The sequence below is a fragment of the Python bivittatus genome, unplaced genomic scaffold, assembly GCF_059951505.1.
Source record: "Python bivittatus isolate LINGU-HERP-01145 unplaced genomic scaffold, Pbiv_v1 ctg000330_np1212, whole genome shotgun sequence".
Classification (NCBI taxonomy): domain Eukaryota; kingdom Metazoa; phylum Chordata; class Lepidosauria; order Squamata; family Pythonidae; genus Python; species Python bivittatus.
Genome location: NW_028277058.1, coordinates 49,490,488 through 49,513,293, shown reverse-complemented (window position 1 = coordinate 49,513,293; position 22,806 = coordinate 49,490,488). Strand labels below are relative to the sequence as shown.

At 36.5% G+C, this 22,806-nt stretch overlaps 1 protein-coding gene across 5 annotated transcripts in view; it reads right to left on the bottom strand.

Moving 5' to 3' along the window:
- ERC1 (ELKS/RAB6-interacting/CAST family member 1) overlaps window positions 1-22,806 on the bottom strand; it is a 163,660-nt gene that overhangs the window by 6,446 nt on the left and 134,408 nt on the right. For 3 of the 5 annotated variants that reach the window (XM_088141236.1, XM_088141238.1, XM_088141237.1), the window contains 2 exons: window positions 15,777-15,875; window positions 3,576-3,764 (listed from right to left, as the gene is read on the bottom strand). In XM_088141236.1, coding sequence (XP_087997362.1) covers window positions 3,576-3,764; window positions 15,777-15,875 — 288 coding nt within the window. Of the gene's footprint in view, window positions 1-3,575; window positions 3,765-14,185; window positions 14,253-15,776; window positions 15,876-22,806 lie in introns of those variants that run through there. The other 2 variants (XM_088141239.1, XM_088141240.1) reach the window with 1 other exon arrangement.

Below are 22,806 nucleotides of genomic sequence, written 5' to 3'. Positions count from 1 at the left end.
AATAACTTTCAGACAATTCATTCCCAGGGACAGAAAGAATGTTCTGAGGTCACCCACACACTGCACAGAACATCACTTTTTATGTCATGAAAAAAAAAAAAATAGTACAGTAGTCCACAAATTCAGGGTCTTTCCCCAAGACACATATTTTGCTGGAATTTGAATTTATATCTTCCAAACCAATTTCCTACTACCATCATTTTCATACCAGAATGTATGACATCAACTGACCTCTCTGTCCAGTTGTCTTAACTGAATTTCTTACATGTTTTCTTCTTTAAAACTGAATAGTAAGCTGTGACTTCACAAGTTGAGGTGTGTGATCCAGTATCTGAGGAGATGCATCACTTAAGCTGAACGCTTATCAGGTCTCCAATTAATAAAACTCTTCAGAAACGTAAGATAAATTTACAAGTCTTAATTGTGGAGAAATGGAACTGCCATGTCAGAAAATTCTTGAATTCAAAATTGATTTAGCTTTATATACATTATAAAAAATGTATAATAAGGCAGATTCTATGTATTTTCTACTGACTTTAAAATCCCCAGTGAACATTGTTTTTGTGCCAATTTGGTATTCAGTAGTGTTAGGAAACACGAATTATTTACATGTCAGTCCAAAATATATTTCTAAAAGGATAAACTTACTATGGAATTGTTACAAAAATATTTATGAATAAATTTAACAACATAGTATATTGAAAAATTGCCTAGATGGTAAAGTTAAAGTAAAGCCAAGTGAAATGGAGGGACCATATTTTATGCAAAATCTATGATTTTGACCAATTTTAAGTTATGGCTGATGAAAAATATTGCATCTTCAGGGAAGACTCTCAATGAATCCATGGCATTGGGAACTTGTAGAAAGAGCTGGTTATCTAGACACTTTCTAGTTTGGATTCAAACACAGATTTAGCACAAAAACAGCCTTGGTCGCTGAGTTTTAGCAGTAAAAAGAGAAAGTGAGACATTGTTTATACTCCAGAATGGACATTTATTAATTTACCATATTTATGAGACTACCAACCTCCAATGGACTCACAGCAAATTATAAACATACACAATTCATAAAACAACAAAAAAAATATTCCACCAATACAATCCACTCTCTGGCATCAGAGCATTACTACTATGGCTGAAACATCACCATGGTATGCTTTTGGAGTGCATAGAATTAAAATGCAGTTTTATTCTACTGTGACTTCTTTAGTCAGTATCAGAAGGTAATATAAATATACATTTACTTGACTCTCTGGGACTTCTTGGAGATCCTGCAAGGTTCTACTGTATATTATCTTCCACCTTATTTAATATCTGTATGAAGCCATCAAGAAGGATTGTTTGCAGGTTGGAGTTAGTTGTCATATGTATGCTGATAATATTCAACTGTTTTTGGAAGCTCTAGATTGACTACTTCTAAAGGCTTTGGGTGTCTCTAGAATTCTGGGAGTTGAAGTCCACCCATCTTAATGTTGCCAAGATTGAGAAACACTGCTCTAGATGGTAAAGGCAAGATATTGAAGAATAAGCTTGAGAAGTTGCTCTTTCTGGGGAGTAGACTCCAGAGTTTGATAGGCCTGACCTTGGTGGGGCTGCACTAGTACTGAACAACCATATAAAGGGAAGTGTTTTTAATCAACTTCAGCTGATTAATTGCACTCCTGCTTGAAGGAGAACTGATTTTAGTGATCCCTAGCCTCAAGGCTGGATTACTGCAATCTGCTCCTTGTAAGAATGATTCAATATAATTGCTTGGAAGTCAAAAAAAGTTGCTTCTAAGTATCAAGTATAACATATGGTTACCTAGGTATATTCAAATGTGCATGATACAGAAACAAGCAATACTTTAGTACATGCTTTGTGTAGTTTAGTGTTAATTAAGGTGCTGGACTGGAAACTGAGAGACCAGGAATTCTAGTCATGGAAAGGTGGTTGGGTGACTTTGGGCCAGTGCCTCTCTTTCAGCCCAACCCATCGCACAGGATTGTTGCTGTGGGGAGAACTTGAGACAGGAGCATTATGTAATGTTGTCCTGAGTTGTACAAAATAAAGGCGGGATAGAAATTAAATAAATACATAAATGCATGCAACATACATACATACTCTGAAAAGATACCAAGCCATGTCAGAAGCTTTGTTACGATAAGTAAAAGAAACAATCTGGGGTGAAACTGACTTTCCACATCATTAGTTATCTAGCAGTTATAAGGATAATGAAGAAATATAACCGAAACATAAAACTTGTATCAGCAAAATAAATGTGCACATCTGTTTTTAGGATCCATATCCATTCTTCAAGACCTAAACAAGTGGTTTACTCTTGCAAAATTATTTATCCATACAATAATTTTTCAGATTTAATACTTATCTGTAAACCTCTTGATATATATTCTGTTTTATCCTATTTTGAGTTTATGACATTTTGCTGAAGTTTCACTTAGATACAAGTAGTCCCCAGTTTAAGAATGAATTCCGTTCCCAAGGTCTGTCCTTAAGTCAAATTTGTATGCAAGCCAGAACAGTATTATTGTATTATACTGTATAAGTAGTATTATGTAATGAACTCAAACCATTGTGTATTTAACTTGAATTTTGCTACAATAGGCTCCGTTCTTAACTATGGGTTGTCTGTAACCTGGGCGTTCTTAACCCGGGGACTACCATATTTTCACGAAACAAAAAACAAAAAGACACAAACTCTCTTCAAAGCAAAGCTTTCCATATACAGAATAAGAAAAATATTGTCTAGAATTTCTAGGTTATACAAACATAGGAAGAAAAATATTAATTTGTCACAATTTTCAGTCTGATTAACTAGGATATTTTGGATTTATAAAGAGAAAATTATTTTAGCCGAAATACAGCAGTAGCATATTTTTAGGTTACTTGCTAATTCCTTTCATATAGATTCAATACAAATACACTCAAGATTCTATTCCAGATTAATTCAAAGGGAGATTTTCTCATTTATAGTTTGAGCACCAGAAATGTGTGGAACTCATTTTGGAAAACAGGGTGTATGTTAGCCTTGTCTGGATATAATGATTAATAGCTCAGTAATACATGAATGAGTCTCAGGCTTTTAAGCTATCGTACTCTCCACAAACTGCGGTTAATTGTAATTAGGGCGGGCCTGGGGAAAATTTAATTGGATCTTCTGGCATGTCTGTGGGCAGTGTGACATAGATCAGCTAGGATTTCTCAGAAGCTGTGTAGTTAAGTAATTTTACACTCTGGATAAAATGACCTTACAAGACTTTGCTCTTTAATATATATTATTTTACTTACTCTAATATGTGGTAGGCTGACGCTACTGAATTTGGGGGCTTTTAAATCCATTCTTCTGAAAGAAATATGGAATTCTATCCCTGAAACCTGCTGTGAAAATACTAATATTTCTGAATCCATATTATTTAACAGTAGCAATGCTAAATAATTTTTATCCTGAAGTAAAAAAACTACACACTTCTATTTAGAAAAGAAAACAATTTCAAACATTAACCCTCACGGCTTCCAAATAACTGATATGACCCGCTCTCAGTTTAAGCATACCAACGAAAGCGTAAGATTCTGACCTGCTCCAGGGTCATCTTCTGCAGCTCCTCCTTCCAAGCTGCACGGTCATCATCCAGGTGGTAAGATGTGGGAGGAGTGAGTCCACGGAGAATCAGAGGGTCCCGGTCATGGCATAGGGCTGTCAAATGTCCAATATATAACTTCAACTTGCTACGATTCTGATCAAGATCTAAAAGAGGCTGAATTACCTAAAATAACAGAATATAATTCAATCATAGCCTGAAACAGAAACAAAGGGGATGTTTAATGAACTTTAATAAAGACACTGGAGGAAAGCTGAGAGACATCACCAAAACATTTCCAGCGAAAAATCTTACTACCAGGCAGGGGAGGAAAAGGAGGAGTATGTATGGATCCAGTCTCAGAAGACTTGCAATCACTTCTGTTTAACTAAAAGAGTACCTTTAAGAAATTAACATTTCATTAAAAAAAATGAACTACTGTACCTTAGAATACCACTTTCAAATGCTTTGAAAAAATGCAGGGAGCCAAATTTCCTTTTGGTGATTGCCAATGAAACATTTGGCAGTATGAAATGAAGTTTCTGACAAAAAGATGGAAATGATCTACAGTACAATAGCAAAGACTACCATTGGCAAAATTTTGGCTGCCTAAATGTTCACATGCAAGCAGATCTATGGCTGCACCTGCTGCTTGTCAGCAGGCATAAGGTATCTTTCCAACCATACCCTTTAACCCTAATAATGAATGTGGAAGTGTGATAATCTCTCAGTCAACAGAAACAGGTGCTGGTATTACTTTCAACAGTGTCGATGAATACACAATTGTTCTGGCTCCTTTGCTATGTTTCCAACACTCTGTGAATGGATTAATGGCCATGCAATAGGAGGAGCTGAAAGCTTTAGATTAGTGGTGTCAAAATCCTTTCCCTGGTAGAACCCTGTTTATAGTACAACATTAGGATTAACATGTTAGCGCTGGATCAAGCAGCAGCATAGAATAACACCACAAGGAACCTAGACGAAAAATATCAATGGTCGATGGTTACAGAAGAAAAGTTAAAACACAAGGAAGCTTTTGATTAGGCCTTCACTGATTAAAATGAGGAAAACAAACTACATTTTTACTGAGAAGATGATTAGCATATCTTTCTCCCATGGAGTATTTTCCTGTTGAGAGCTAAAATATATTAAAAGCACACGACGTATCTGAAAGTGGAACAGTGGGTCTAAATGATACTTCTGCCAGGCTTCTGCTCATTTGCAGATGGAGAGGAGACTATATTAATAATTAAAAGGAGTTGCTGTTGTTGTTATCCTCTTCATCGTCATCTAGCTGCATGTGAATAGCTGTTTAGTTAGTCCTTTCTTTCCACAGTGTGCTTGGAAGGCGTGCATTCTAGTTCCAAAGCTAAAGTTCTGTCCATGTATAGGGAGATCTACACACGCCCATGTGCATCTCTCTCCTCCCCACCCTTTCTTCTTAGATACAAATTGCTTAACTTTGGGGCTATAATATTAAACTGGAAATGAGATGATTTCATCCATGGATAACACTTTGGGGAAGCATCTTAATTTGATTAGCATAGTTTATTTTTGAAATGCTGACCCTGCCGGTTTGGAGAACAGCAGAGTGGTCTGAAGAGTTCACTTATTTCCCTTGGGATTCATCTGCCTCATCAGTAAGTAGTGTCCTTATCTCTCGACTTCTCCCACATCTAATTTGAGCTGGCCACTTAGCAAGAGCTGCACCACTTCCCACAGCGGCAGAGCTTATCTTAAGAGGATGCGAAAGCACCTGCCAAACAGACAGGGCTGATGGACCAGGTCACAAGTCCTTGCACCACCTGCATGCTTTCCAAAGCGCCGTCAACAAAGGAGTCTTTCCCAAGAGGCAAGAATGTTTTCTAATATGTTTTCTTAACTACAAAAGTGATCCTCTGATCCTCTTTGCCTTAGCAGCCTTTCTTCGTGTATTTGTTTTTACGTGTTTTGAATATAACTTGCTGCTGAATTTGATAAACTCGCGTCAAGGCAATTTGTAGAAACTGACTCCATTACAAGATATTGTTACATGTTTTAAATCTCAATGCTGAAAACAAGTTCAACTGTGCTAAGTGGTGAAATTTATTAACTTCATTAGTGCATCTTTCTTACTGTATATATAATGGGATTACTTAATGTATATGTATAATGGGATTGTTGTTCTTTGTGTTGGTCTCGTGTGGCTGCAGAGTCTGTTGGATTTTGCACTGTCCTTGCCTAGTTCTTACAGCAAAGCTCCCAGTGTATGATGGGATTGTTTTGTTTATCAGCTGGTTTGTCATACAGCCTGATGTTGATGAGGGCTGAGAGGGAATGACTGGCCCAATGTCACCCAGTTGGCTTCCATGCTTAGAGGAGGACTAGAACCTGGGTCTCCACACTCATAGTCAGATTAGGGCTCTGGATACAAGTTTCATATCCCATGATTTTGATAGGCATGCCAAGTTCATAAATCTCCATTATGGTGAAAATTGTTGTTGAGTCTTCTTATCCACTCAAATTACCATGGCAAGATTTTATCCTACTACACACGTTGGGCCCAGCATGTGTGAGAGCCTATAGTGTAAATGTAGCCTGTTGTTTATCTCCTGGAAGAGTCAACTGCAGAAATTCTTAGCTGCTCAGAGTCCTGTTGGATTGCAGCAGCATATAAGCCCAGCAAATCAATCAATCAATCAATCAATCAATCAACCAACCAATCTCAAAACAGGAAGTGCACTGTAATAAAAGGTAATAATAAGTAATCAAAATACTAATAATAAGTAATCAAAATACTAATAATAAGTAATCAAAATACTAATAATAAGTAATCAAAATACTAATAATAAGTAATCAAAATACTGCAAGTTGACTTTGATCTAATGGGACAAAACCTGAAAAATTTTATGACTGAAATATTCTAAACATTTCAAATTTTGCTCCATTAGGAATCTTGGATCAACCCCTTACTCTTTTGTTTTTAATCTCAAATCCACAAAATTATCAGCTTATCCACAAACCTGAACAATGTGCTTAAATGCCCCCACAATGGAGCCTCCTTCTTGCCACTGTGGCAGACTGAAGTCATATCAAAGTGATCTGATAAAAAAATAAAAGATTTCCATGGGAAAATAGAAATTACAAATATTCTAAACTGCATGGAGAAGGAGCTGGAAGGAGGCTTGTGACCTGCAGGAGTTCAGCTGGCCCATTGTGGAACTGCTTCTTCTATCCGGCCACAAAGTTCTGTGCCTGTGTGGAGATTTCTCTTTTGGCTGTCAGAGAGACCATAACCTACCCAGATGCCAGATCTTTCCCCCCATCCCCAGGATTAGGGAAATATTGACGTCATGGAGCATCTTCCATAAATTTATCATTCCCAGTGGTAACCTCCTCACAACCAGCTGCTACATCCTACTATGTGATCTTTTCACTGGTAACCTCCCTTGCCATCTCCACCTCATTCCTCTCCTACCTACCTGCCTCTCTCCCCCGCCCCAAGTGTGGATTCTCTGTCTTCTCTGCTTCTCCCCCTTACCTCTGCATTTGCCCCAGAGTGCTAACACTGCCCCTGACAGCAGCAGTCACCGCTAACCACCACTAATGATCTGTGCTTGCAGGTGTGGCAGCGCCCTGCTTCTGCAGTTGGTGCTGGATGCAGTACTCTTCGGCAATGGCAGAGATAAGGGAAAGGGGAGCAAAGGGGAGAGAAGCAGAGAAGGCAGAGGATCCATGCCTGATCAGTGGGGAGAGACGCAAGCAGCAGAACGGAAGAATCTGCTTCCTCTTCTTTGCATCTCACTCCTATGACAGCAGCAACTGCAAACAGCTGTACCTCTGCCAGCTTCCTTTCAGAGGCATGGCATGGGGAACACTATGGGGGCAGTAGTTTTTGATGTGGCATACCTTCCTCCTGTCTTGAGGACAAGAGGAAAGCACATCACTAAAACCGTGGAGAAGAGCTCTATGTGTAGCAGAAATCCGGGCTAACACTTCTTACTACCAACCTTGCAGAAAAAATTGTCCAAGGGGATGTTCTTCAAAAGATTAAAAAACACATATTTTTAATAATCCCGTAAGAAACAATGGAAGCAAAGTCAAGCAGCAGTTTTTTCCCCTTTAAACCTGCCTTCTTTGGAGGAAAAAAGTCCAGCAAATAGCAAGTTTGTGATATTTTTGGCCAGACTTATATATCTGTCTTATGAATTGTGGCTGAAAAAAAGTGCTGTTATTGCATTCTTGCATAAATAACAACATATATAATACTGACATTTTAACAGAAAAGAAAACAGGAATAAACCAGTAAAACCTACAGTTAAATATACTCTTAAGCTCTATATTGGCTCTTAGAACATGTATGTCTTATTCTGAGGCTAGAGTATTTGAAATGGCCCTTTTGAGCTTAAATGATTTTAAATTGGGAACAATCTGCACCCCTCTGCTTCATACAGGTTCAAAATAAACCTGAATCCCCCCTCTTCACACAAGAAATTGTTCTTCCTTGCTAAATAAACTTTTGTCAGGAAATTTAGTGCTACCAAGTCCTCTTGCTCTCATTTTTTAACTTGTCAGAATCAGTCAGGAAATCATTTTTATAAAGCAAATTATTTCTGAAAGTTTTATATGTCATGAACAAATCCCATGAATTAATGTTTTCCAGAGCTCACTGTCTTCATCCAAACTTGGGGTAGGGGTGGGGGCAGGCTGTCAAATAATACAAAGGAATGAACGCTGCTTTCTCTGCTGACATTCTCAGAAGATTCCAAAGAGACCATCCCAAAGCTAAAGATACTCAAATAATATGAATTAATCGAATCTTCAAGAGAGATTTGTACATGCTACTGAACTGCAATTGGCAAAATACTTACCCAAACAAGTGAAAAATATTCTGATCTTAACAAACTAGTTTAGAACAGTAGAACTATATATTTTCAAGATAAGCAGCTTTGGCAAAGATGGAAAACTACAAGTTCACAGCCTTAGGCTGAATTAAAAAAAAAAAAAAATTAACATTCAAAGTGAGAAGTCCTAAATGTCTTTGCTCACTTCTCTCTTCATCCCCAAAGTGATCTGGGTCCTTCCCATGGAAAACAAAACGTAACTGCTAGAGGGAGACTGAAATCAGATCATGGCACCATCAAATGCTGTTTTTATGTGTCAATTTTTCCTTTTCTTAAAATGTTTTGGAAACTGGGAGTATGCTAATACTATTATAGGCTGTAAGTAGAAATAAGGAATCACAGATAATGATAATGTGATTTTATACTGCTTTTTTGTAAGAAACCATATGGCCTGGAACTCAGTTCTTCCGAGATGCAACAGATACAGAGTTAAGGCTCTTTTTCTCAGAGAAAAAAATATTGTATAAATCTATATAACCAATCACAGAATAAAAATAGATATAAAATATGACATAAAATATATTGCTGTTAAGTCCTGATGAATTTAAGCAGTTAAACAACAAGAGAGTTGACTTCACTCAAAGTTATTAGCGAAGTATTCTTTCGATACCAGAAATCTCAAATCTCTTGAGCAAAAGAATGAGAAGGTAACAGATGTGGCTTTTTGTACCCAAGCAGCCTCTTGGTTCATTTTTACAGGATCTGATTAGTTCTCAGTATTTAGACCTAAACTGCACTTTCAGTTTTCTCCTTCTGGGATCATTCTTGCTGTTATACAACTGAGAGCCATTATTCCCCTGATTCTTGAAAAGAAATCTAAGGTTACATTACAAAGAACCTAAAGAGACTTTGGACAACATACTGTATTGCGTTAGCAAGGCAAATATTCTGTCTTTTAATCCAAAAAAGGTTCTGCAGAGTGTGTGGGTCAGGCTCACAGCAGAAGTTTTATTTTTATTTAGCATTTATTAATTAAATAAACTGCTACACTGCCTCAGTCACAAGGCAACATAATGCAGCTTATATATTTGGCTTTAAAAAAGAAAAATCTCTGCAACGTAATAATAAAAAACGATAATAACCAAGAGCGTACTGGAAAGAGGAAGAAAAAGCCCCCCCGACCTACATTACCAATACAGGTAGTCCTTGACTTACGACGGCAATTGGGACTGGAATTTCCACTGCTAAGCAATGTGGTCGTAAAGTGCAACTGCATCACTTAGCGACGGCAATCCCTGCAGTCCCAGTTGCTGTTGTTAACCAAATCCCACGGTCATTAGGCAAGACAACTTCCTGCTGGGTTCCGACAACCAAAATCAGTGGGGAAGCCGGCAGGATGGTGCAGGTCCCAGGCCAGCAGGGAGTAAGTGCCTGCTGCTGGGTGGGAGAGGGAGTGAGGGGGTATGTGGTGGAGGGCCAGGAAGGTGCGCAAGGGTGTGTGTGAGAGGCATGGCACAGGTCAGGGAGGGTGAGAGGGGGTGTGCGAGAGGTGCAGTGCAGGTTGGGGAGGATGCATGAGGGTACAGCATGGATTGGGGAGGGTGCATGGGTGCCTGGTGTGGCGCAAGTGCAGAGGGGCTGGGGGAGTGTGCACGAGTGGGGGAGACTTACGCCAGCAACTTGTGACCTTCCCTGATGGTTTCGCCATTCACTTTCTGGAGAAGCTGGCAGGGAAGGTTACAAATAGCAATCACGTGATTATGGGGTGCTGCAACTGGTCATAAGTGCGAACCAGTCGCCAAGTGCCCAGACTGCGATCACATGACTGCGGGGGTACTGGGATGGCCAGAACTCCAAGGACCAGTCGTAACCACCATTTGTTCAGTGCTGTTGTAACTTCAAACAGTTGCTGAATGAATGGTTGTAGGTCAAAGTCTACCTGTAATAACCAAAAGAAGTATGCACTGTATCCAAGGGCCAGGTCCTTCAAGATTTGCAAAAGCAGAAGAGGGTTGGGACCACAAGGACTTCTGGGGAAGCTGTTCTGGAGGGCATGCTCTATGTGAACTATGAACTATTCTTTTGAAAGAATAGTAGGAAAAAATTATGACACCTGCTGAAAGTGTTCAACAGTCAACGGGCAAACTGCCCAATGGACACACTTGGATTTTTTAGAACATACGTGGGCATTCTTATAAAATGGTGCAAAGGTGTGGTCAGGTCCCACCCAGAAGGCAAGTGGGTGAGGCTGATACTTGCCCCCAGGTTATCCTCTAGGATGCTCTTTCCTTCCATAGCTTACTCTTTTTCTCTTCCTGGGCAGATGAAAACATGTTCAAACAAAGCACTTAGCTGAAACCACTCACCATTTCTATTTAATAAGAATGCCTATAGGAGTTGTGTGAGGCCCAGAGGCATTCTTGTAAGTAAAGATGGCGCTATATGCAGCATGCTAGCTTCCCATGTATTGATTTAATATAAAAGGATTTCAAAAACACACACATTAAAATCAGGTGAGGTGGGGAGACTGTCAGGTGCCAAAGGTATCTACAGGCTCTCAACAGATTATATATGTTCTTATTAATATTACTGATGACTTTTTCACCGGCAAATTAAAAGGCATATATTCTGTTCTTGAATGTTCTTCTCCACTGTATTTGACACAATGATTGTTTCCTGCTTATCTTCCTCCCCACACACTATAACTAACACAGTCCAGTTAACTTCCATCTTCATTCATGCATTTTTTCCTAAATAGTCTTCCTCTCATATACTTCAATATATTTCCACTTATCCAGTTTGTTACCAGTTATTCCCCTCTAACATTGGTGACCTTGTGACATTCTTCTTCTAATTCTTTCATTTCCTCTCTCAAGCACAAATTCATTTTCTTTTTGAGGTTATTCATTTAACCCCCTCTTTATCTTCCTGTTTGTTCTTTGATATATCTGTCCCTGTGACCTCCACTCTTCTAAATCAACCAACCAACCAACCGACCAACCAACCAACTCTCTTAGCTGAGAGTTTCCTGGCTATTGATGCTTGGAGACTTCAACACCCATGCCAAGGCTAGTCTTTTGGGCTCAGGTCAGGAATGAATAGCTGCCATGACTTCCATGCACCTGTTGCAATTGTTATCTGCCTCCACTCACCAGACAGAACACAACCTTTTGCACCAAGGTTAGTACTCCATGGGTGGAGGAAATAGATATCACTCTGTCATGAAGAGATCACTAACTGGTTAGGGTGCTTCTGATGGCTTTGCCCCTCCCCTGCAAAGATGCAGGGGCCAATTTTGAGGACTCAACCATGGCAACTTCTAGATCCGATGGAATTCTAGAATTCTTTTGTGGAACTGTTTGCTGGATACTCCAGCAGACTGGAGTATCCAACTATCTTTCATAGGCTGTGGACTTGTTGGCTTCTAATAATCCTCTGCCTGCCATCAAGCTTTTAGGTCTCCTTGGTTTATTATGGAGCTGCAGGCTATGAGGCAGAGAAGCAAGCAGATATGTAGGATTAGGTGTCTCAGGAAGACAGTGGCAGCAGGAACATCCAAGCTGTTACCCAAAAGCAGAAGGCAGGACCAGGCTGTGAAGATTCTGAAGGCTTCTGAGAGAGGATGTTTGAGGCCACCAACCTTCCACAATCGGCTGTTCTGCTACATAGTTGTAGTTCATTCTTAGCAAAAGTGGTTAAATGGGTGATGGCTGAACAACTCTTTGCACTCCTGGATGATACTGAGTCCAGAAAGTCTGAGGGTTTGATAACTGACAATAACTATCTGATTGGAGAGAACTTTATCAACTCTTTATCACACTTCTGAAAGAACAGACACACAGCCTAGGAGTGCTTCTTGACTTTACACTTGTTCTTGAGTACTCAGCTGAGTGTGATCACAAGGGGGCGGGGGGAGAGAATTGATTTACAATTTCACCTTGGCACCTGTGATCCCTGTTGTGATTCCCTCCTAAAAAAATCATTATAATGTGCTTTACATAGGGATGTCTTGCAACACAGCCAGAATGGTGTTTTCCATTGGGAGTATGTGATTCCTGTCCTGGCTCAGTTGCTTTTTGAGCCCAATTCAAAACACTTGTTTCAACACACAAAGTTACTATGGGTTGGGTCCTGCTTACTTAAAGGAATGACTTCCCCATTGTGCTACTAATTAAGACTTTTGTTCATCCTCTATGGGCTTATTAAATTGTTGCCAGGAAAGAAGTCTGGTTAGAAACAACTAGGGCCAGGGTGTTCTCGGTGGCAGTACCAACAATGGGGAATTCCTTCTTCACTAAGGTGCAGACTTCATCCCCACTAGCTGATTTTAAGAGAAAATTGAAAATCTATTTTTATATGTAAGCATTCAGTCTTTAATCTTAGCACTTTCTCTACAATGCATCTATGATGGTGCCTTGAGACTTTTATTTATTCTTTCTACTAATATTTATTGTTTTATCTGATGACACTAACTGATATTAGCTGCTGCTGATTGTTTTTGTTGTACTGTAAACAGTCATGGGCAGGTGCACCACGGGAGTGTGGGTGTAAAGTTGTCAATCAATCAATCAATCAATCAATCAATCAATCAATCAATCTTATCTTTTTTGTTCATCTCACTTTCATATTCTTACATCCTATTGTCCTACTGCTTTGATTCAGATATTAGTACTCCAACTGTAACTTTTATTCCACAGCACAGAGCTATAAATAAGCTTGAAAGCCATGAAATGTCCCACTTTTTCCTCTCTGGCGGCAGAGAAAATTATTACAAAGTAAATGGAGAAGGAAATGCAAATATGAATACACTTACTTGAATATTCCCCAACTTAATGTGCTCCATATATGTTGATTTTGACTTCCAATACAACAGCAGGACACATTTAGAGAAAAGTACATATGTTCCTTCAACTGTACCTTTCTCATTAGACATGAAACCCTGCCTGCTACTTTCTTTTTCCAATGAAAATGAGTCTGAACTAATTAACTTACCTCATCTCTTTCCGTTCATTGGCATTCTTCAGCAAGATAGTTCACTTGTTATTATTACAAACCATTTAAACATACATACAGAGACATGACAGAAAAGCAACTTCAAAACACTGTGAGATCACAAAGAAGCTTGAATTAAACAATGTTCTGTACAAAAAGGACGACTTATTCAATTCTCAGGTTCTCTTACTAAAATTTAACCTCATGTGTCTGGATTAGGGTAACAATACATATATTTATTAAATCAAAATATGTGCAAAGAATCTGGTGCATTACCATTAATCTTCTTCAAATCTAATTCTATTTTAATGAACCTTTCACATAATTGGGGCACACCTTACAATCTTGCAGCAATGTCAACAGCATAGTTCATTTTGCTCATAAGTTATAATATAAGCAGTGGAAATAAAATCTCTTTGGTTATTTATGTGTGATTTAGGAAAAAAAGATGGAACATACAACTTTATCAAAAAAGTTTTCTAAATGTAAATATTGGAAACCATGTTCAAATTGTGCTGTTAAATTATAATGGGAACATTTGCTCCTTCATGAATCATGCTATTGCTTTGCATGTAAATCCAATCGCATGCTTTGGGAGAGTATTCTCACAGTGACACAAAACAGTACAAGGCTAACATAAATAATAGTAAAGCTACAACAAAATAACATCTCCATGCAAAGACCACATTTAGAAGGGAAAGGAAAGACAATTAAACCACATAATCACACAGAAGCAAGATGCAAGAGTGACCATGAGAAACTTTTCTACTGGTAAAGAAAGCCAATTCTCACCGTTCTGAACAAAATGGCTGAACTAAGAGCATCTGATTGGCTATGCCCAAATACCCTCCTCCTCATCCTATTGGTTGAGAGAAGACAAGGGGGAAAAAGCACCAGAGAAGCATGGGAATGAAATAAAGATCTGGTTAGTACTTAAATCATTCAAAGGAATAATGTAATAGGAAAGGAGCACCAATTTAGCATACTTTCTATTCTATTGTTCTGAATTATTGTATATTTGGATAATTTACTTACTCATGATAATTTAAATATGACAATTGCATATTTGATCAACTAGAGTGGCTAAAACTTCTTTAATCTACCCAGGCCATTGAGAATTGCAGTGGATCCGTACTGCTCCGTTGTACGAAATGTTATAGGAAATGTTATAGGAAACAATATTGTGAATTTCCCCTATTGATTTGTTTGTTCTTAATTTTAAATTCAGCAAGATGAGAAATGGTATAAATAAATTTTTTACAAGAGACTCTTACTTTGTTTTTTCTAGTTATCTGCTTTATTTTGCACTAAAACCAAAAATAAGCATTTTCTCCTACTGAAGACAATTTCAAGTATTCTCTTCTTTATTTCTCCTCAAAGTCACCCCACTGCATATGTACACATTTTTATATATAAGGTAGATATATATAGATTACTTTGCAACTAAAATAATGCTGATTTTTAGAATTTCATGAGAGTGGAAAAATCTATGATTTTTCTTTGAGCTGGAAAAAAAAGGTTTTTACTAATATTTTCACTGAGCTGGCCATCTTACATTACTGCTAATGTTTTTCCAGTTAGAAAGTTCTCTTGCATTAGCTATTGTGTTTGCTAAGCCTTTTGATACCATCCAAATCATGTCTTAGTTTAGTCAGCAACACAGAAAGCTCGTCCATGCATCAGAAATGATAAATTAATTTCTTTTAGGTCAAGTTTTACTAAACTTGTAAGGGAAGACCCTATGATCATTCAATACAAAAACTGAGATTTTCCCATGGGGAAGACAGCCAATTGCTCCCTTAGAATAAGCAGTAAATCACAGATCTTATTTGAGCATATTCATTTCCAAAGGAAGTGGTAGTTTTAGTCGTCACATATTATTTTAAGATTTGGTGAAGTATCTAGACAATTCTGATTTACTTTATCTATAGTTACCTTCATCCGACCACTACAATTTCATTTCCTTGAATGTGGTTAAATTTTGTTGTACTGTCTATAAGACTAAATACATTCTGATTGCCTCAATGACCTAGCTACAATTTTATATTTTCTTTTATTTGAAATAGAAACTATTTAATTATTTTAGCTATTTGTTTATTCATAAAATTCTGGTCAGTGACCATAATAAAGATTAGTTCTATCATTGTAAGAACAATAGGCCAACCAATACTGTACCAAGAAAGGTTCTGAAACAGTGAAATCTAATGATCTGCTTAGTGGGAATTCCAATTTTATATAAGAAAAGGAAAATCATTATATAATTACAACAAGCTAGTTCTTTGATTCTATTCCAGAAGAACTGATTCTGGTCTTAGATACACTAAAAAACTGGCATACTTCAGTAGTGATAGATTAGTCAAAAAAGAAACAACAATAATCTTACCTGGTCTGGGGAGGGCTTATGATTAGTTTGATTGAAATAAGATGATTTAAGATTATCATCTTCATAATTATCTGCCATCAGTTTCATGCGATTTTGAGTCTACAAAACAGATCAAAGAACATTTCAATGTAATAAACATTAACTCACATTTTAATTTATAAAATATATTCATTACATTAGTAAACTTAAGAAGAGAATAGAACTTTCCTGCTACATATACCAGTTTATCCTGAGTAGCAGTATACTGTGTGTACCTCCTATTTGGTGGGATGCTGGCAACAGAATGTTGGACTGCAAGGTATTTTATAGATCAGTGATCCTAACTTGCATAGAATAGCATGAACATACTCTGGGCAAAACAGCAGTTATGGCATACTGGCTAAAAGAGTTGATGGGCCAGACTGTGCAAAAGAATTAATAGATACACATTTCACATCAGGATTCAAATCAAGTACAAACAAGTACACTATTTTAACTCCCAGAGTACTCCATTATTATAGAATTCAAGGTAGCTATTTTAGAACTAAGAAACTTTACCAGCAAAATTAAGTTAGAGAGTGCTGAAGAAACATACATCAAATGGTTCCAGGCCATCTCAACAAAAACAATGCTTTTTTAACATATTACAATTGTTAACTGATAAAGGTATTTGTAGCCTGCATTTGTACAATCACCTTGTCTTCCCCTCCCTTTTGTCCTCCTGCTTCACACCAATTTAAGTCCTACATCAGTTCAGCCACTCCATGCATTCTGATGAAGTGAGTTGTAGTTCTTGAAAGCTTATGCCTTTTAATAAAATTTGTTACTCTTCAGCAAATTGTTGAGAAATGAATGAACAGGAAGAAAAAATGATGTAATACATTTGTTGATTTAGAGATAACAGATTTGAATTGGAATGTTCTGTGCAAATATGGAGTTGAAGATTGGTTGCTGAATGCTGGTAAGATGAATATGTGATGGAAGTTAAATATGCATGAGAATAAATGGAAAGTTTAGTGAATGGTTTTAAATTGAACTGTAAAGCAAAGATGCCCCTTAGTTATTTGATGCATTTAAAGATTAATGCGGCCTTTCTTAACTTTTCTATCCTGGAGGAACACTTGAAATAATTTTTAGGTTTCAGAGAATCTTTACAGAAAAGTTATATCTATAGCTAGCATTGCACAGTGGGTGAATTTCAAAAAACAATGTTTATTATTCTTTTTATTATGATCTCTTGCAGAACTGTCATAGACCTCTTGTGGAACCCTAGGATTCCACAGAAGCTCAGTTGAGAAAGGCTGGATTAATGTGTATTAATCTCTTCTTGATGTTACAAGTGTGTGAGTTGGGGATTTGAATGTGTATGTGCTTTTGTATACAGACACCATCTTGTCATCTGAATAATCAAGTGATTTGTAAAGATTTAAATAGGCTGCAGGATGCAACAATGTAGCAGAGAACAATGTAGTCGTGCTTGATAAGGAAAATTAAATGGATGACTGCAAATTAAACATAAATAGTGAAAAACTAGAGAAAGTAGATGTATGTATATTCCAGCATATACCGAGGGAAAAACGGTTTTCATATAAAGACAAATCACTATTGCAAAATTAAGAAACTGATAATTTTGCATAAAATGCTACTTCATTGCTAGATTACTAAAGTCCCCCATTACTATTTAGTGTAAGTAGATTCTGATGTATTGGCATAAAGGTCTTGCAGGTGAAATCAGTATTAGATTAGAAAAATCAATAATCTAAGATCCAAATATTTCTTTTCAGTGTCCCTAAATTCTGAAACTCAAAACTATTTTCTGCTTACAAAGCACTGGAGGCACTTTAGCACAATAGTGTCTTAAAGATAAAATTTAAAAAGTAGTCCATGTAGGTTTATTTCAGAGATAAATATCTTTCTTTTTAAAGTAAATCTGCATTCTCATGTATAGTAGTTGATTTTATTGTCTGTATTTGGCAATCAAGTTGGGTAAGCCACTGGAAAGTGTCTGGATGAGTAGTACAGTCAAAAACCTGAAAGCAGAGGGAGATGTAATTTAAGAAATAACAGCTCCAATCAATTATAAACTGACTAAATTGTTTAAAAAATGAAGGCAGCAATTGACTGAAATTTTTCAGGACAAGCATTATAGTTAACACACCATAACTGGCCCATTCTAATTTCCCAATCTTGCCTCGGAAGGACAGTGAAAGGAGAGAAAAATGTCTTTTCAAGGACATGAAATCTGCAATATGTATTCTTAGCTACCAAAAATGTTATACGCTGTAATTGTAATAGTATGTAAGAAAGATCTTGGGAGAATGGGCCAAGAAACGCTGCCTAGGGAACGGTCAGATAAGAGACAGCAGAGCCTGCAACTGGATAGTGTGCGGGGCAAGAGGCTCAGAAGGGACCCTCTCTAGTTTCTCAGGCTGTAAAAGAGACGTCGGGCGAATTGTACTTTCAGAGTTGCAAGATTCTGTTAATGTAGCTTTACAATACAGTAGAATTTGTTCATCTGGTCGTGCTTCCTGTCTGGTCTACCTAGTAAGGCTGACAGTAATACACAGATACCTTCACAGAAAAAAATTCAGGATTTGAAAAAGTAAGTATTAAGAATGAATAAGGTCTAGTAGTATTCATAAAATAGGATAGAATATTTTCTGTCAGAAGATCAACAAAGCTATGTTAAGATGGACTCCATTTTCATTTATTTAACGTCTAAGGGCTTTATATTCAATCTAAATATAATTATGAGGCTTTTATATGAGATATTTCAGACAATGGTTGCATTATCTTGACTTTATAGTTTGAAAAAATATTTACATGCACTCATAAAATACAACATAACATAATGACACAGTTGCTAAGAAGAGCAAAAGAATAAGGGAAATTATTCTGCAGAACTTTATTCTCACACTCTTTATCTGGTAATCCTGTTTGTTTTATCTTATTTCACTCAATGGAAGTATTCTTATTTAGTTAAATTCCTTCTACCAGTTACAAGTTAGCAATCTTGCACTACTATCCCTTGGTTGGGCACCTGGCTCCTTACTAAAGTCTGTGGGAAAGAAATGAGGGACACAGAAATGTCCATATTATGCTCTTTCCAGAGGGGAAAACATAGGTTATTTTTACATATTTACACTGCATATGTAAACATAAAAACTAAAGCAGATGGCAGATAACATACAACAGTATTAATGACATATAAATCAACAGTGTAAGCCAGACAGTTGGGCAACTTTTAGATTGTGTAGACTTCAGCTCCCAGAATTCTCAGCAATAGCCAGACTGGGTAGATGTGCACTTTTCCCCCTTCAAGACCACCTTCCATTTTCTCTAATCAGCCGAATGATCCTGCAGCATGACTCATTATTCAAGTGGGCTGATTAGGAGATGCATGCTAAAGACATGAACCTCTTAAGCTGAGAGAAGAACAAATATCTGTTCCAGTCCTTAGATTACTATTAAGGTAGCTGTGAGGTTAGGGAAGGAAAAAAAGGAATCAGGTAATCAGAGTGGTTCTCTAGTACATTTTACAAATTCATTTAGACACTACTAATTTAATTAGAAATTTGAATCTAATAGCAGTTACTGTTGCCTTATTATTATCACGCTTCATCATAGTGAACTAGAATGTTGCTGTTTCTAAAGCAAAACTTTGATATGGTACAAAATATAAGTAACATGCTAAAGAAAGTTAAAATATTGAGGATGGATAAGCAACACAAGAATGTAAAGCCTTTTCACAATTAAAATAACTTTTTATAAGGTCAGAATGAAAGTTCTTTGAATGGAAAGTCTGGTTGATTTTCTATTCCCTACTCTGTCTAGCCCATCTGCTCCTTTTCCTTTCCAGAAAAGCAAATCTGACAGTATGAAAATGGGGAAGAAGGCTGAAAAAACAGATTTCCATTCATGCAACTCTGAGTGTTTGTAATTTTCTTAAACTTTCCTCCACTTGTGTATTTCTATACTTCACATTATATATAATGTTAATGTATTACCCAATCTAGTTTATGTAAATAACTGCAGCTGGAAAGCTAAAATGAATTCAGGCTAAACTTGAATTGATGAGGATCAGTTTTCATTAAAAGTCTCCCAAGCTGAATTCAATTTCTGGTGATTTCATGAACACATCCAAGTAGCTTTCTTCACCACAGAAAGCAACTAGTTTGTCACTGACGTCTTGCAATCTAGTTTATAATTCTGCAGAGTTTTGGTGGACCCCTTCCAAATGCTAACCAGAACCAACCCTGATTATTAAAGGCAATTAACTTAATCTGTGTCCCTTGTATTTTACTGTACCCAGGAAATGAAACTATTATTTTTTAAAATATTCTTAACTTAGCCAATTACTGGAATTCATTGATTTATAAGATGACTTAAAATATTGGAATCAGTAAAAAAATAATAAAGCAGTAAAAATAGTATACATTAATATATAGCAGAAAAAGAAAATGGAAATTAAAAATGTAAAAGTCCCTATTCAGAGTAATGAGTAATATGAGCACTTACATGTAAATTAACCATAAAAATACTTGGTAGCAGAGGAACATCTTTATTTGATATTTTAATTGCTTGGCACCTACTGATATAGGTGCTGGGTAAATAAGAAGGCCTTTCCCTCATAACTAAATGGTTAACTTCCCTTTTGAAAATAAGCATTTTTTCCCCCCATTAAACTGTGACAGATTCTGAAAGCCACATCTGACATTTTGTTTTGTCACATACAATTTTGTTACATTTAATTCCTGATCAGGAAGTTATTTTTGATGTCTCTGATGCGTTTTCTGGTACTGCAGATACCATCAGTGAAGCCCCCTAAAGCCTGAAGTAGTCTCACTTTAAGAAACCATGTTGAATCCCCATTTTTCCAGCATAAAGAAGCAGAGCTGAAGAAAACTCGGTGCTGAAGGATGAAATGCAGGGATGTTCTGTAAAGGCCTTCTGGACATAATTCAGTGACATAAGGCTGATAGCACAAGTTGCCCTTCGCAGCTGGATGTGCTCACTGAGGCTAGTTGGAAACCTCTCCAACTGAAGTGAGCAGTTAAAATGAGATTTTTCCTTGAAACTGTTCTGATTTGATTATGAAACAATGCAGAGCTAATTAGAATGGCATTTAGTAAAAGAAATAAGATAAAATGAGGACTTTCAGAAAGTTGCTCTAAGTGAAATCTATTTAAACTTGAATAATCTTTACTATTTGTCTGACTTTGCAAAATTATATTAAGCTTAATACTGCTAGAAAAAGTTATGAGATGAAAGAATAATCTGGTTTTAAAATGTATCTTATGTAATGTTGAAAGCCTGCATTTACTTTATGCATTGATATATATATATATATATATATATATATATATATATATATATATATGATTTATATAAAATATACAATATAATGTATTGATATATATTGGTATCAGTATGAAACAGTGTTGCTTTCAAATTAACAGTTCCAAGACAGGCCTATGTTGACTAATAATTTGTTTCCTCTCCCAAGAATAAAAAAAACCCCTTGAATAAATGGAAGTTTCTTGGTTTCCGATAAGGAAGACTAGTGGCAATTAAGAAGAAGCTATTAATGTTTTGGCATAGCAATGAACTTTTTTCACTATTCATCTTTGCTGACAGGTTTTCTTACTTTCTCTGTTTTCTGGAAAATTTAAATTTGTCACTGTGGTGCAAAAAATTAGACAATATACATTTCCAAAATAAGCTGTGAGAAACTATTTTACAAATATAGCTACAGAAGGAGTTTAAATAGCTTAATATAAAATTAGTTACTGTAATGTTCTAATCTTTTGCAAAATAATGTGATGAAATAACAATATGAGAAATAATTCTGACAAATCTAATAATGTCCAGAAAAACCTTGTCATGAACCCTCTAAACTAATATGACAACTATTTTGGAAATAACAACAAAGATATGCTTCAAGTTCTTTTGATTTCCATGTTCATATATAGATCTAGAATCTAAAGCAGTCTACCCAAATACCATCTTTGGACAGAATAGTTGCTGTGTATAACACAGCGACACTTTAATAACTTGTAATCATTCTAACTTACTGGGTGTCATTTAACAACCAGTTTAAAACAGAAAATTAAACTTATTAGCATAGAACTAGAAATTGTTTCTGTCTATGCTTGATTAAAACACTCAAATATTTAGTGTTCAGGTGAATGCCCCAAGTACAAGAGGAAAATTATTTTTTGAGAGAGACATGATTGAAGGCAAGCTAAAAACTGCATCTAAGAGTATAGAAACTAAAAGGCCTGAAGAAAACTGCAGCTAAAATTAGGATTGCAATGATATGAGGAAAGGTCAGTTCACCTTTGTTACAGGTTGGGAAGATGTTGTAGATGGCCAAATTTAAAGAGTACATCTATTTGAGAGAAACATTTTTTTCTGGCTTCAGTAGACATCTCTTTATTGCTTTTTATGAAAGACGCAAGTTGAATATCTTGTTAAAAAACTATTTTCTGGTTTTCTGCCTATAGGCCAATGTTGTACTTAACATACATACCTATATTATACTCAGATACACTTAAGAGGGGGAAAGTAACAAGTATTCATTTGATCTGGTTGTTAAATAATTTGCTGATCAACAATTTATCAAGCTTAAAATAAACAATTCTGTATCTGTGGAATGAATGTTGAACGTTTTAATGTGCATGTGAAATATGTAGTAAAAGTGTAATAGGAATATGAGTATGAGGGCAGGACTACCCTTTGCAGAAAGTTTTCAAATAATTGGTGCACTTCACAATTTTTTTAAAAAATGGTAAATTAATCTGCTTTTGAGAGTGTATTGACAGATAACAATAGGGATCTTCTTGTGAGAATCCAGCATTATCCAATCAGATGTAACTGCCTTCATTATATCACCATGGAAAAATATTTTCAGTGTACCTTTTGGGCTAAGAATTATTGCCCAGAAAGGTTCCCAAGAAAAACATATGCTTTGTTTTACATTACGATGATGAGTGTAGTAAGTGAACCATATCCTCTCTGGCTCATACTCCATCAATCAAAGAGTATCTAG